Raw genomic sequence first — 14504 nt, forward strand, 5'->3', positions numbered from 1 at the left:
GCAACCGGGCGGGGGCGCGCGCGGGGCGGGGGCGCGCGTGGGGATGGGGAGCGGCGTGGTTAAAAGGGGGCCTGGGTGGGTGGGCTTCAGGGGTCGCTTCTAATATTGATTGGTCTGCGATAGCCGCTCGCCCGTGCGTTTCCTCACTGAAAAATTCAATCTTTTGACTTTGAGGCGACACAAAAATACACGAATTGCACCCAGAAGTCCCACGACATCAGCAACAAAGCAATAGGACAGCAGTAATTAAATCCGTGACTAGTGGGATATTTTGGATCAGTAAATGTTTTATGGATTAGTTTAAGGCATTTAGCGTGCTGTGCTCGTTGGTCCTTCAGCAGAAACACGCACCTCCGCAGCAAGGTCACTGATACCATCCCAACGACAGCTGCTGAAAGTTTCATAACTATTATACAATACATTTAAAATTCACTTCTAATGTTGGCTTGCAAGCATGGTTTATTGCTAAACAGAAAAATAAGTAAAACTAAGAAAAAAGAAGACACTTGTATGGAAGTTTTAGTGATACTGGTGTTTCCATGTAACTCAGCCCCTCGATGCTCAACGCTTTTCACTGCATTCCCTGGGAGTAAACACGAGGAAAAGAAAGCAGCTCTGCTTTTTCTGTCTCTCTTCACTTGAGAGTTGCTCCATGTCCTTGGTATCTCTCTCAGATCAGGTGGCTGTATGACACGTGGTGCTCTCCATCAGGCCACGCTGTTGATTTATACAGAAGTATTTGAATACAGTTGCACTCTGTGCTGTCTCCAACAGCCTAGATATTTCGGCTTCAAACCACGGCAATACGTTCAGCAGAGCCTTCGTTGAGCTATTTGTAGTGCTGAACAAGTCCTTTTCTTGTCTTCATTAAATGAATATATCAGTCTGTCAGACGAGTGTCAGGCACCACCTAGGTCGAGTGGCAGCCTCCTGGCACCTGAAGGCCACCAATGCCTGTGCCACTGCAGCTGGTGCTTACCCTAAGGCTTTGCAGCCTGTTCTGCAGAGAGCCTGCATGCTAGCAGTGGGCTACCGTTTGTTTATTTCTATTTAATCGCAGTATTTGCTATTCAGGAGCCCACTGCACTTTTTTCAATCTCTCTGAAGTTCCTAAAGGCCCTCAAGGCTTGACTCAGACAATTTGACATCAGGAGAAGGCCTTACCGTCTGACTTCTCGTGCCTTTTTAAACACATATACTTTAACTTTGTGCCATTATTAACCCCCTTAAGTGCTCACTGTAGCCAGGCATGATTCGTGACAGACCTGGCCTCTGTCAGGCCATTTTCTTTAGCTGCTTCTGACACTCCTGGAGTTATCCCAGGTATGTCAGGAGTTCGGCAAACTATTCTTCCTAATCTGTTGCTGCTCTGCACTTTTAGTGAAGTTTGTGCACTGTGGCCTCCATATACAGCATTAAGGTTTATTTGTTAATCCGAACTATGAAACAAGATGGTTCTGTTCTCAGATGAGCATGTCCTTACACGGAGTTATTCAGGGATAGCTGTTACACTTTGTGAATATTCCCTGCCCTAATCAGGCTGTCTTTAGGCAGAAGCAAGCCTTTATGAATGCTTGGTAATTTGTGAGGCCGTTTTGTGCTTTGCTCAGCAGTAGGTGTTGGGTGCAAGGTAACTTCAAAAGGTGAGTCTGTGGGCAACGCAACCTCATCTTGCAATGTAAATTGTATCCTGTGCCTTACAAAGACACATAAAATAAAATAAATATATTTAAGGAACGAAACATGGGAATGGCAGGGGCTCTTTTTGTCAGTAGCAGCTGGAAATGAGGCCGGGAAGCGGCCGAGCGGGTGCCGGGGCAGAGGTCCCTGAGGGGCGAGCACGCAGCAAATGGCGGCCGGCGGGGCGGTCCCCGCTGCCCTCAGTGCCCGCGGGCCGAGCCGTGCCGGGCTATGTCGGACCACGCCGAGCCGTGCCGGGCCAGGAGCCCCCCGCAGCCCCCAGAGCCCCTCAGGCCCGGCCGGGGCGGAGCGTGGGGTGGAGGCGGCGGGCGGAAGGGCGCTGGGGCCGGAAGATGGCCGAGCCGGAGGCGCAGCTGCTGCTGGCCGTGGGGCTGATCGGTGAGGGCCGGGGCCGCGGGGGGAGAGGGATCGGGGGAGGCGGTTTGAGGTGAAACCAGGAAACCTCCCAAATATGTCGTCTGTCGTGCCTTCCAGCTCTCCTAACCTCAGGAGGAGCGGGTATTTATTAATATTTACCAAAAACCCTGCAGCACAAGTGCTGCCATGCAGCGTTTGAGCTGCTCGGTGTAAGGTGGAATTTGAATCAGATTCCAGGAAAACAGGTCTGATTAACCACTCGATTTACTCCCTTGCTGCTGTTCGGCATTCTCACAGTGAACATCTTTCCACCATAGAAAAAGACACCAGCGGCGACGCGCTGTGGGTCTGGTGCTATCCGTCCGTGACAGCGGAGCTGAGGAATCTCTTGCTGCGGAAAAGCTGCCTCACGGATGAAAACAAACTGCTTCATACCTTTGTGTTTGGCCAGTACAAAAGGTCGTGGTTCTACATCACAACTGTGGAAGTTCAAGAGTCTCCGGTCTTGAAAAAGGTAGGACCCGGCCCCTTTGTTTTCCAGCAGAGCCCAAGGAAGACTTTTGGGGAGCATCCTCTGGCACTTGTTTGTTTGGCTATAAATGGTGTTTTGTGCTGTGATGAAGGGAAAGGATTTGAGGATACAGATGTAACTCCTACTCAGATGCCTAGCAGCTCCATGTGTTTTGGTTTTCACCAAGATGCGTATCAGATATGTTTGCGGGAAAGGCATTGAAATACATAGAATCCAAATTGGGTAATGAGTATTAAAATGGAGATCCTATTTCACACTATTATGTCTAGTTATTTTGCATTTCAAGTTCACTTTTTTTTTTTCTTTTTCGATCAAAAAAGCTTTACAAAGGGTCTTTCGTATGGTCCAAATCTTGTTCATATGGAAGTGGTTGAGTTGAATTGCGTAGGCACTTTCTTTTCCACTGCGTTGATGACTGAAAGACCACGTATACCCTTTTACCTTCAGTACTTTCCTTCCCTGGTATAATGTTCATTAAGTTGTCTGTTCATACATTTTTTGTATTTTATTGCGTTGTTAAGCAGTAGAGCAGCATGGTAATTTTGCATACCCACAGCAGAATGTTGCTTGCCTTTCCTTGCTCCAAGATCATATCTCCTTTGAATCTTTAAAGTGTAAAAAAATTTGTCCAGTTCTGTGTCAGTCACAGTAGGAGATGCTGTTTAAGGAGGACATGTGAGCTTGGTCATAGCCTGCAGACTGCTAGCCTCACACTGTCCCAGACAATGATCACTCAGGATCATTCAGGAAGTTAAAGAGTATTTCTGTTTGTGTGCCTGTTGTCCTTGAATTTTTTCTAGTCTCTCTCTGAACATGTTGATGCTCTCTGCCTGTACAGCCTCCTTTGACAATACATTCTAGAAGTTTGTTACCCACTGTGGGGAAGAAAATTGCTTTTCTCTCCTTTAAACTGATCTCATGACATTAAAAAAAAGCAACACGTATATACTGCATTAAGCGAAGGGTGATATATATGAGATCTGACTCAATGGAAGTGAGTCGCATCAGAAATCCATTAGCCAGACCTTTTCTGCAGTTAGTAACTCGGACCTGCTGCAACTCACTTTCTTTGTATTGAAGCATCTGGTCTGAGTAATGCAGTGAGTTCAGTAATGTAACAAACGCTGTCCTTTTGGGGTCGGTAAACAAGCTGTGTGTTTTTCTCTGTGTGTATCTTGCCCAGGTGACCCACTTCTCCATTGTTCTGACAGCCAAAGACTTCAACCCGGAGAAATATGCAGCCTTCACTAGGATACTCTGTAGGTCTGTATAAAAGCCGCCTTTGGGTGCTGTGTAAAGATTTTGATCTTACCAAGGCAAAAGATTAAATGTCATTGTGTTGTGTTTACATTTGGTCTAACAATCCGTTGGAAATCCAGTCCTGCATACTGAATCAGATTATATAAACCCTAGATTTGTGATTGATTTGAGCTTGTTATCGTGAGCTCGTAATTGTTGGAAGAATGCTGCGTGTCCAGTGTGTTTTACCAACAGGGGCTTCTGACCATACACACAAACATGCTCATTTTCTTTGATACTGTGTCTTTAAAAGGTAGAAACACTTGGGAAGAGGTTGGTGCTGATATCAAAAATATTTAGATTAGCTGTGTATTACTTTGGTGTTGATTTATAAGCTAACGCTTCTTTTCAAGTCCAGGATGGACTCCTCAATCAAAAATGGCAAATGAGTTTCAAATATGACATAACTTTGTATCTGGCTAAAATGGAAAGCAGATAGTTGAGAACTGAGTGCTTCCTGAAGTATCGTAACCTGTAAAATAGGCTATGATCTCTGTCTTTCTGCTGTCTAGAAGGCAGATAAAAGTATGGGTTTTGATTGTTTTTGAGTGAGTATTAAGGGCATATGCTTCTTTCATCATTTAGCAAACAGTACAGAAGGATGCCTAATGGTACTTGAATAATAAGTGAAAAACCATTCATGTGATCTGTGTGTAATAACAGGAGTTTCTGTAGTAGTTTTTCGTAAAGCAGATACCTTATAAGTCTGCAAAGAATTCTTAGTCTGGACACCTGCTTACATCTTTGTGTTAACATGTTTCTGTTACAGTAAATGTTGGTTCCTTTGTAAAAATAGGACACTCCAATAAAACACAAGTTAGTTATTCATTCTAAAAGACAAGTTTTTGTGTGCACGCCTGAAGACTCCTATTTTAGTATTTAAAACCTCAACCAAGTGTCCAAAATAAGAGTGCTTGCCAAAGAGATTCTATTTGTGATATCTTTATTTATTTATTTTTCATATGTCTGCTGGTATTGGTTACAGTCAAAAAAAAAAACCAAAAACAGTCTCTTTCTTTTCACACAGAATCTACTTGAAGCATGGAAGTCCAGTTAAAATGATGGAGAGTTACATTGCAGTCCTTACAAAGGGGGTCTGCCAAAGCGAAGAAAATGGATCTTTCCTCAGCAAAGACTTCGATGCTCGGAAGGCTTACCTTGCTGGGTCCATTAAAGGTTAATACCAGAAGTCTCCATTCTGATTTCCTTTGTACTATGTAAATTATAATCAAATTTCATGTGTTCTTCAAGTAAATAGTGTGAAGTGTTGTCTGTCTTGTTATTAGTAAGCTGCTGCTGCTTCTTCAAAAGAAAAAAAAAGAAAATACCAGCATGTTTATCCTCTATAAAATAATTTTCCCCTTATTTTAGATATAGTATCTCAGTTTGGAATGGAAACAGTTATCTTATATACAGCACTGATGTTAAAGAAGAGAATTGTGGTATATCATCCTAGAATAGAAGCCATCCAGGAGTTTACCAGGTACAGCATGACTTTGTCAATCCCTCTGTCCTCACCTACTCACAGAAGTCCAACAAATCTTGAACCCTCATTGAGTGAAGTGCCCATATTCTGTTGAAGAAAAATTAATATACTATTAAGCATTGTTACTGAAATCCTGCGAAGTCCCTCTTTGGACTTTAGCTGTTGTGCTACATCAACTGAGAGAAATTAACTGTAGCATGAGCGATAAATTCTTGCACTGATAGCAAAAATCTCTGTAGTTTGTGTGTACACATGCTGAGTGAGACCTAGTCATATTAATTCTTCCTTATAAATTGCATTTCATGTTGTAAAACTCTAATTAGCTCAGGTAAAAGTCTGCTGTGTGTAAAGTACTAGTTGCATTTCCCTAGGACTTTGCCTGCTTTAGTGTGGCATCGACAAGACTGGTCCATTCTTCATTCGTACGTACATCTAAATGAAGAGGAAGTGGAAGCCTTAAAAGCCTGCACAGGTAGTGATGATTTATTAATCAAAACACAATCAAAATTTAATTTCATTTTTCATTGTTGCAGTGTTTTCCACCAGTGCTCTTTGTGGTACAAGTGGTTATTTTGCTATTAATGCTATTGTTCCAAGTTAAACCACATTTTTTTCTTTAGAAAAAGCAGATAACAAATATGTTAGAAGATAACTAGTTAATCTGGTGTTTCTGGGTGGATCCTCATCAGTCTAACTGCAAGTGTAAAGAAGCTTTGGGACTTTTTTGATGTTTTGATCAGAGGCGTTGAAAACCTTGGTATTATACAGAAGCAACTCACTTTAGATAAGCTGCTTGTGTTCAGACTTTTACACAGCTAGTACTTCATTTTTAGGATTTTCTTCTTTTTTTTCTTTTTTTATTCCTAACTCTGAAGTTCCAAATTTTTATTCTGACTGCTGCCAGTGAAGTCTCTGGCTCCTAATCACCGGCAGACTTTACCAGCTGTAGGAGTTTGATCTCCATGTGTGCCATTGTTGGGTGTGTGTAGTACTTGCCGTGCGATGCAGGAAGAGGCCCTTGGCTTATTTGCATATATAAACCAACCTTTTTGTATTGCGTGTAGTGTTAGGGGGTTTATCATGTTCAAGGTAATTTTAGAAGTTGGTTTTTAAGCTCCTCAGAAGTAAAGAATTCTGCTGGAGATGTTAATTGAATGACTAATAATACCAAGAGAGCAACCTCTTGGATCCAATGAGTCAGAAACTCTTTGAACAGACTTTAGGACTGTGATTTTCCACAATATCTTGGTTTTGTTTATGAAGATTTTATTCTTGCCTGATAATCCTGCCAAAATTCTGCTTTCCAGGTTACATTGCTGGATTTACAGATTCTGAAGTGAACAGCAGGCCAGATCTCTACGATGTGTATGTGAATTTGGCAGACAGTGAGATCACCATTTCCCCTCTAGTAAAAGGTTGGTTGCTTTTTATGTTTTGGATCTGGGGGCTGTTTATTTCAGAGCTGGCAGTAACTGCTGAGCCATGCTGTAGGTCAAACAATCTTGGTCCTTGTTCCATCCTGGTTCTGAAAAGGCAATATGGAAGCTTCTGTCTTTCTGTTTTACTGAGACCTGGGAAGACTGGTGAAACTTGGAAGTGGGAAAGACACGCTTCCGCTTCCAACAAACGCACTGTTGAGATTTCAGAACGTTCATGTTCAACAATTACGTGGGAGAGACATTCAGCTGAGGGTTACTGGATGCAGAGATATCACATGAATCTTTAGAAAAACATTGCATGAAATACTTGGAGACTGTGTAAAAGAAAAGCTTTTATGTGCTTGTCTTCTTGCTGTTCCTTGGTATCTGCTTAGGGCTGCTTTAGAGGTAGGTCACAGGCCTGTGACAGCACGGCTGCTGCTCTGTCAGGTTACTGCCTTTACAGACAGATATCAAATGGCACTCATAGAGAGGAAGCTTTGTTTTGGCTTGCTATTCATATGCATTTCTAGATAACATGAGAATGGTCATTTTACATGAATCTGTACATTTTTTCTTACACAGAGGCAATGACAATGGGAAAACTTCACAAAGAAATTGGACAACTAATTGTTCAATCTGCAGAAGATCCAGATAAATCAGACAGCCAAGTCATTAAGGTGAATTTAATTTTTATTTTTACTTTTAAATCTACCTACATTACTTCTATCAACTAAAATCTCACGCGGGTGGGGGGAGCGGGAAGAAGATTGTCACTGGAGATGAGTCGATGTCTTGCAGAGTCAATGTCTTATACACTCTACCTTTTTACAAACGAGCATTTGTATTCTTCATATGGTTCTAAGGATGACCTATTTGATTTATATTATCTCTTGGGTAACCACATTGCTGAAGAAACTTCAGAATTTGCATTGAAGAATTCTGGGAAAACTGATTTCCCAGTTGTTTTCTACAAAGCATGCATTTTGCTCAATACTTTGTCAATAGTACTGTCAATACCTTTGGAAAAAGTCCCACTGAGATACGGCTTCTCAACTTTAAAAGACTGATCTATTTATTTTTTTTTAAGGACGATGCTTTTTTCACTTCCTCTTCCATCAAATAGACCATTACGTGTTTCACAACAAACAGCTTAGTCAGAAAAGCTCAGTTAAGCCAGCAAGAGAGGCCGGTGGAGTAGCTGTGTTCCATCAGCTGCAACTTTCTTCAGCATTGCCCAAGAGCAGACTGAAGAGGTGTTGCTAATTTGCCATGAAACGAATGGGGTCTTTGTTCAAAATTAACCCTTTACTTCCCATTATTTTCTTTTTGTTCCTTACTGGGTTTTTTGTTTGTTTGTTTTTTAATACGTGTTAGAACCTCATAATACCTAATGCTATATTCATGGTTGCTTATTTCTCTGTTCTTCAAGGATATTTCTCTGAAGACAAAAGAAATCTTGGCTACTTTAGCCTCCCTCACTGAAGTTTCTGATGGCAATGAAAAACCAACCCTTAACTCTGAGGCCCTGAAACAAAAGCGATTTCCGCCAGCTACAGAAAACTTTCTTTTTCATTTAGCAGCTGCTGAACAAATGCTTAAAATCTGATTTTGATGCACTTCAGTGTTGTGGACCAGTTCAAAAATACTATCTTTGCCATACAAATAGGAATACCCAATTTTTGTATGGGCAAATTTAAGGTGTAAAGTGAATGCCATATTTACCATGTAATAACGCAGAATATCGGGGCTTGACCTGGAGCATACGGAGGCGTATTTAGGAACATTCCTGGTGTCACTATCTTTCCCCAACTATAACTTTGTACTTAAGGCTCTCATATTTCATATGACAACGTGGGTGTGTATACGTGTAGCATGGGCACGTGTGTCCAGGCTGTGCCAGGCGTTGTTACAGCGGCCGTTTGTCGTGCAGGGTCCAGATGTCGGACAGCTTTGTTCTTACTCTGCCCTGCCCTCCTCGTGTCTGGAACGCAGGCTGCAGCAGGTCAGCTGCAAAGCCAACACATTTTGGATGTGCTAGTCTCTGCGCAGGGATACACTGATCACGTTGTTGGTCTGAGTGCTCACTCTGGGCTTCCAGGTATGTCGGGTGGCCAGATACTGCTCTTCTGGACTGTCTGAGACCTGGAAATCCCAAATAAATGGAAAAGTTCTCTTCTTTCTACTTGAATGTGTCTAGGTGTAAAAAAGGATGTCTGGGGACAATCGGACATGGTAGCCTTACTGTATAGAGGAAGAGGTATTTTAAAGCTTGCGTCGGAGTTAAGCACCTCTTGGACTCTTGCCTTATAAGTTCCTCCTTTCATTCCGTCCCATGCCTCTGCTGGAGGAAAAAGAGGACAGGAATACTACATTTAAATTGGGGCTTCCTAGGAGGCCATAGAAAAGTGTTGCTTCACAGCTGGAGTCAGTTGCCAGCCGTTGGGGCTCTCACCTGAGAAGATATCTGGCCTTCAGTTCCTGACCCGTGTGATAGAAAATGAGATTAGTTAAAGCTTAATGGACCAGAAATGTCCAAATGGCTGGTTCCACAGATGGGGCACCAGCTTCTTGCACTGCTGGAGCTGTAGCGCAGGTACTGTCTGATGGTGCTCTGTGTAGGCTGCATGGAGGTGGGAACTTTTGAAGTAATAGTGAAAACTAGAACACGGTTTATTGAAAATTAAAACATTCCTACTCGTTTGGTTGCATAGCTGTAGCTCAAGGGACTTTTTTCTTTCATTGAGCAGCCTCAAACTAACCGCTCTGTAATCTTCTGAGAAGAATTTCGATTCTCTGTAGGGAAATATTCTGAGCCAAGCAATCTGTATTCCTTCAGAAATGTTCACAAAAAACAGTCAATACTGCCGTAGCACTTTGCTGTAACAAAAAATAACCTTTTTTTCCTGGCCTTTGTACAGAGAGGCTTTAGCATGTGGTTTTACATAGAGATTTTATACTTACGATTAAAACTTTACTAATCAATATTTATATTGTTAAATAATTGGGTGTTTGCTATTCAGAAATTGTTGGAGCTCATCAGTAACTATGTGCAAGCAGTAACAGTGAAAAAGGGTTGTCCTTTTGCTACGTATCGTACATTAAGAAAATCTGTTTTAGAATGTGGACAAGGAATGTGGCACCTATGATAAAATGGCAAGCGCTTACAGCCAGTAAAGGAAACTGCGTCAGAATAATCCCCTATTTTCAGGGGTGTAAAATCTACTTTAAACATTTACTCTGCAGTTTCAGTTCTGTACACGGGAGAATGTTTTTGTTTTTTTCTCTGAAAAAAATTCTGCAATTGCCATCATTTGCCTGTAAGTGCATTTTTTCTGCATTTGGCCATTAATGTTGCGTGGGATTATTTTGGGGGTGTACGGGAGGGATTGTTCTTCCCATTAATGGTTCTTTAGTACTGCTGCTTCTGTTTGGGCACTTTTGTAACATTTGGAATAGCAGAACAGCAAAATTGTGCAGAAAATTCTGTTCAGGACTTACCTTCAAGCCTACCAAAACTGAAGTCTGTCCCCCTGAAAAACCTGAACATGCTTTCTATCAGCTGTCTTATCACCTTGTAACTGTGAAGAAATGCACTTAGTTCCTTTTTAACAAAAAGCCTTTAGGTGTATGTCATTAGGTAGCCTGGGTATTGGAGACAACCACAAAAAGCAGAGAAGCTCAGATACAAAGTAGATATTGAATGCTTTTTTTGCTTTCTGTTTTCTTAAAAGTGGAGAAGCCTCAGTGCTAGATCTTGTGTTCTGACATTTGTGTGACACAAATGAACTGTAATTTTGCACTTAAGGAACCCGACTCATAGCATGCTTATGCCTATTAAAAAGAATCCTGAACAGCCTACCCTGTAATTTATGTAAATTTATTCTTGAGGAGTTGTGACGATTGAGTCACAAGCCTTAGCTCACAGTTTTGCAATAATGGGATTTGGAATTAAGCCACTGCTTGATCTTTAGGCTGAAGATGTACTGCTGTTACCGGTTCAAAGACTTTTGTCATCTGTGCTGATTGTCTTGTCAATACTGTAAAAGAAGTATTGGCCTCCCTCAGCTTCAGTACGTTCGAAGGATTGTCCTAATGCTCTCATATTTTCTCAATGACTGTTTCCTCTCAAAAACATCTTGGAATAAAACAAAAATCTGGAAGGTCAGGACAGAAAAAAGTTTCAGCTTATTTCTCGTTCCCCTTCCCTAGGTTGCCGTCAAGCTGAGACCTTGTTGTTGGTTTTGCAAAATCAAGTAACATCCTTTCTTCCTCCTAAAAGCGAAGACTGTATAAAATCATGTTTTCATTCATACCTTCTCACCTTGCTGCCTTTCTTTTCTTGGACAAATACGAAACGATGCGTGAAGGTTCCTGTTGACGTGCTAAGAGACATGCCTCCAAAAGGCCTGCAGCACTTAGCTGAAAGCAAGACATTCCATTGCTCTGAGAATTGCAGCTCTGTGCCTTCCTGAGGTGAGGGAAAAGGTACTGGAGGTGAGGAGAAAGGTACTCCCCTAGCGCTCTGCCTTGCGGATTGCCCATCTCAACCAGTTCATGGGATACCTGTAGCGTAAGTTTTCCACTCCGTTTGCAGAAACTGGAAGGTAGTGAACAAAGCAGAAGCTTGCAAAGGGGAACAGGAGGAGCAGCCAATCCCTTCTGTTACGATTTGGCTAAATAAATTAGGCTAGTCCTTTAAGGCTGGCTGTGTCATTTCAAGCGCTGTCATCCTTGGGGTTTCGGGATAAGCTGGCTTTCCTTGTTCCCTCCGCAGGCAGGTGTCGGGCGGATGTTCTGAATGAGAGCAACGCAGCGCTGAGTAACGTGGTGACGGGGTGCAGGATGCCCGGCAGCATCCAGCTTCCATCTCCCGGCTGCTTCTGATGTCGACTTCTGGCTGCCCTGGTTCCCCAGCTACCAAACGGGCTAATGCTGGTTTGGGATTAGCGTGCTGTGAGGTGTCGTGTGAAGTAGCTAAACTTCTAGGTGAAAACCAAGTCACAAAGCGAAGCGTAGGAAGCTCACAGCTGTCTCCAGCTTCCCTAGGCTGCTGTCAGACCGGAGGCTGAGTCGGGAGGATCGCTGCTCAGGTGAGGTCGTTTCTTGTAGCTGCTGAATGAGGTGGGACTCGGGGAGACCCAAAAGACGGGGCAAGAGCCCTTGTCTGAGCACCTCGGCGGCACACGGCGTTGCTGGCTGTGTGGCAGGGAAGCAGCTACAGAGCTGAGCAGGATTCCCTCCTCACCTATCCCGTGTCCTGCAGGGAACACAGTGTGGCGGCGGTTTAGGCTTGTAGGATGCCGCAGGGACACCAGCTCCAGGTGAGGAAATGCTTTCATCTCGGCACATCCGAGCATGGGAGTGGCTGGGTGGGTGGGGTGGCATGGTGCTGCCGTAACGCACTGCGCTAAGACTGGTGTTTTCCTTGAAGATGAAAGCTTCCACCTGTTGTAGTTCACCACACCTCAAACTGGTTCCCCTGCTAAGACGCTGTCACTCGGCGCAGCAGCCAGCGCTAGAGGCAGGAGGCGGACCTGCCTTGGGCTGCTCTGTTGGTGAGCTATTTCGAGGTACAAAGGGGAAGGTTTTCCCAAAGGAGCTGACTCTGTAAATCCCTCAAACACGATGCTTTCCTGCCTGTTCCAGTCTTGGTTCCCTCACTCTGGACTACCAGGTCCAGGCACTTCTGGTTTCATCCTGACTTCATTTCCAGGTGCCGGGTGACAGGCCTTCTCAGCAATACATTGTCCCTACCTTGATTTGGGAACCAGCTGAATCACCCAGGCTGGCAATTTAAATGGCAGGTGCCTGCCTTTCTCTTCTGGAAAACTCTGCTTAGCGATAGAGACATTTGTGAGAAGGAGGGAAGGGAAAGGTGTGTGTAGCGACTCTGGAAGGACAGTGTTTAATACAGCAAATTTCAACTTGAGTAGGCAGTAAGAAGCTGGTACAGTTTGATAATGGGCGGCTGTAATACCAGGCATCATTACCTGACTTATTCCATAAGCCTTACTCACGGGGATGTAATGACATCAATTTGCTTAAAGCATCTACGTGTGGTGCCAGAGAATTTATAGCTTGTCTGGTTACCATGACAATTCAGTTGATGAATTTATCATCTTCGTATTTGTTGACTTTGCTGTTTTTTTTTGTTCTTTTGTTTTGATTCCACTGTGGTTCATACAACTAACATTAACTTCAGCAAGTCTTAAATCATATTTTTAAAAAAGAGTGGCGGGAGGCATGGGTTTTCATTGTACTACCGATTAATCCTTACAGAGAGTAGAATTACACCTCACCCAGGTTTGTCTTTAGTATGTTATTGAAACAGGATTAACAGAGAAATGGGATTTTAGAGAACTTAACTGTAGGATGTCAGCTATCCCACCATTATTAAAGATTTTGAAGGAGACAAACGCCTCATTGTTTGAGAGAGGCAGGCTGAGACTGTAAGCCTGCTACTCCTAACCCTCTGCACCACATCCCCCAGCAGCCGGGAGGTGGTATGTAAGGAAAAGGAACAGGACAAGCCTCCCTCTTCCTAGCGTCGTTCCTGCTCAGGACAGCTGAGTCTTGTGTGAGCTTTTCTTCTTGCTTCTACCTCTGGCTGCTGCTGGTGATGACATTTGCCTAGGCAGACCTTTGGTCAGACCCAGCACAGCTGTTCTTTTGTTGTTGGCCCTGGTGGGTTTTTACCATGTCCTTAAAAACACAACCCACAAAGGCAAGGCTGAGTGATCCCTGCTGAGACAGTAGCTGTAAAGGAGCCTTTAATGTATCTGTTTTTTATCAGCATCCAGGGAAGCTAACTTTCAGCACGCTTCATGCTGTGGAGTTGGTGCTGCTGCATGCTCGGAAGGGGTTTGTTCTTACCTCTCCTCCTCTGCTGGGGGTATTTGTGTCTGGGTAACTGAAGAATTAAGTAATGCAGCTTTAAAAATTCACTGCAATCCTCAGTAGGGCAGTGCAAAGTCTTTGCCACTCTTTGTTTTGGCAGCTTAGATTGTATCCATACTGCCTTCCCAGAACAGCTTTAGCACGCTCCCCTGAAGTTGCAGGTCCATAGGACATGCTCCTAATCCCCTATTCTCTCTTCGCCTGACCTTTCACCACAGTAAGTTGCTAGGGGAAGGCTCAAAAAAGGCAGAGCTGACACTAACTAACTCAAAACCCTACTTCCTGCTTTTGTTTTGTGCCAAACGCACAGCAGGAACTTTTCCTGCAAGAAAGCAGGCCTGCTGTTTTTCCTAACTTTGCTCTATGCTGCTGTCTTCCTGGAGGGATCAGAGTGGGAAACCAGTGGTTTCCTCACACCCCAAACACAAATCTAATCCTTCTGCAATAGGACAGCAGCAACCCATTTATTGCACTCTAAGGGCATTAAATTATTACAGAATTTGGAGGTTATACTTCTAAAATCCTCTCTGAAAGTGATTATTACGTTATTCAGTGTATATTTATCCTTGTCACACAGAGCCGTAAGAGTGCTTAAATAACAGCTTCAGTGATCTTGGAGCCATCTCTCCTATGACCCCCAGCTATCAAAACTACAGGGGCTCCTACCATGGTTGTGGAGCTTTCTTCTCTGTTGTTCCTGCAGGAGAAGGTCCGAAGGTCAGTTTAGAGGCAAACGATATAAAAGCATCTATACTGGGCCAGGCCAAAGCTCTTTTCAGCCAAATGCTAAATAGCCCGGTGGCCACCAAAA

General features: G+C 43.4%; 1 protein-coding gene across 2 annotated transcripts; it reads left to right on the top strand.

Moving 5' to 3' along the window:
* Positions 1-1834: 1834 nt before the first annotated feature.
* DENND10 (DENN domain containing 10) lies at positions 1835-10652 on the top strand. Of its 2 annotated transcripts, none has more exons than XM_080597419.1 (9): positions 1835-2079; positions 2356-2572; positions 3774-3853; positions 4917-5065; positions 5261-5372; positions 5747-5847; positions 6683-6790; positions 7379-7473; positions 8226-10652. In XM_080597419.1, exons 1-9 carry the CDS (start codon positions 1850-1852, stop codon positions 8400-8402), a joined length of 1269 nt encoding a protein of 422 aa, XP_080453545.1. In that variant the 5' UTR covers positions 1835-1849; the 3' UTR covers positions 8403-10652. The 2 variants fall into 2 exon arrangements, with proteins under 2 accessions (XP_080453545.1, XP_080453544.1); XM_080597418.1 differs by having other exon boundaries at positions 1904-2079; positions 2376-2572.
* The last annotated feature ends 3852 nt before the right edge of the window (positions 10653-14504 follow it).

This window comes from Anser brachyrhynchus, assembly GCF_964034855.1.
Source record: "Anser brachyrhynchus genome assembly, chromosome: 6".
In the NCBI taxonomy this organism is placed as follows: Eukaryota; Metazoa; Chordata; class Aves; order Anseriformes; family Anatidae; genus Anser; species Anser brachyrhynchus.

Bases quoted from the DNA above. Each gene is read 5' to 3' on its own strand.
- DENND10 (XM_080597419.1), top strand. From the start codon at position 1,850: ATGGCGGCCGGCGGGGCGGTCCCCGCTGCCCTCAGTGCCCGCGGGCCG. The intron at 5,066-5,260 runs GTTAATACCAGA...CCCTTATTTTAG, and splicing joins CCTTGCTGGGTCCATTAAAG to ATATAGTATCTCAGTTTGGA. The intron at 6,791-7,378 runs GTTGGTTGCTTT...TTTCTTACACAG, and splicing joins CATTTCCCCTCTAGTAAAAG to AGGCAATGACAATGGGAAAA.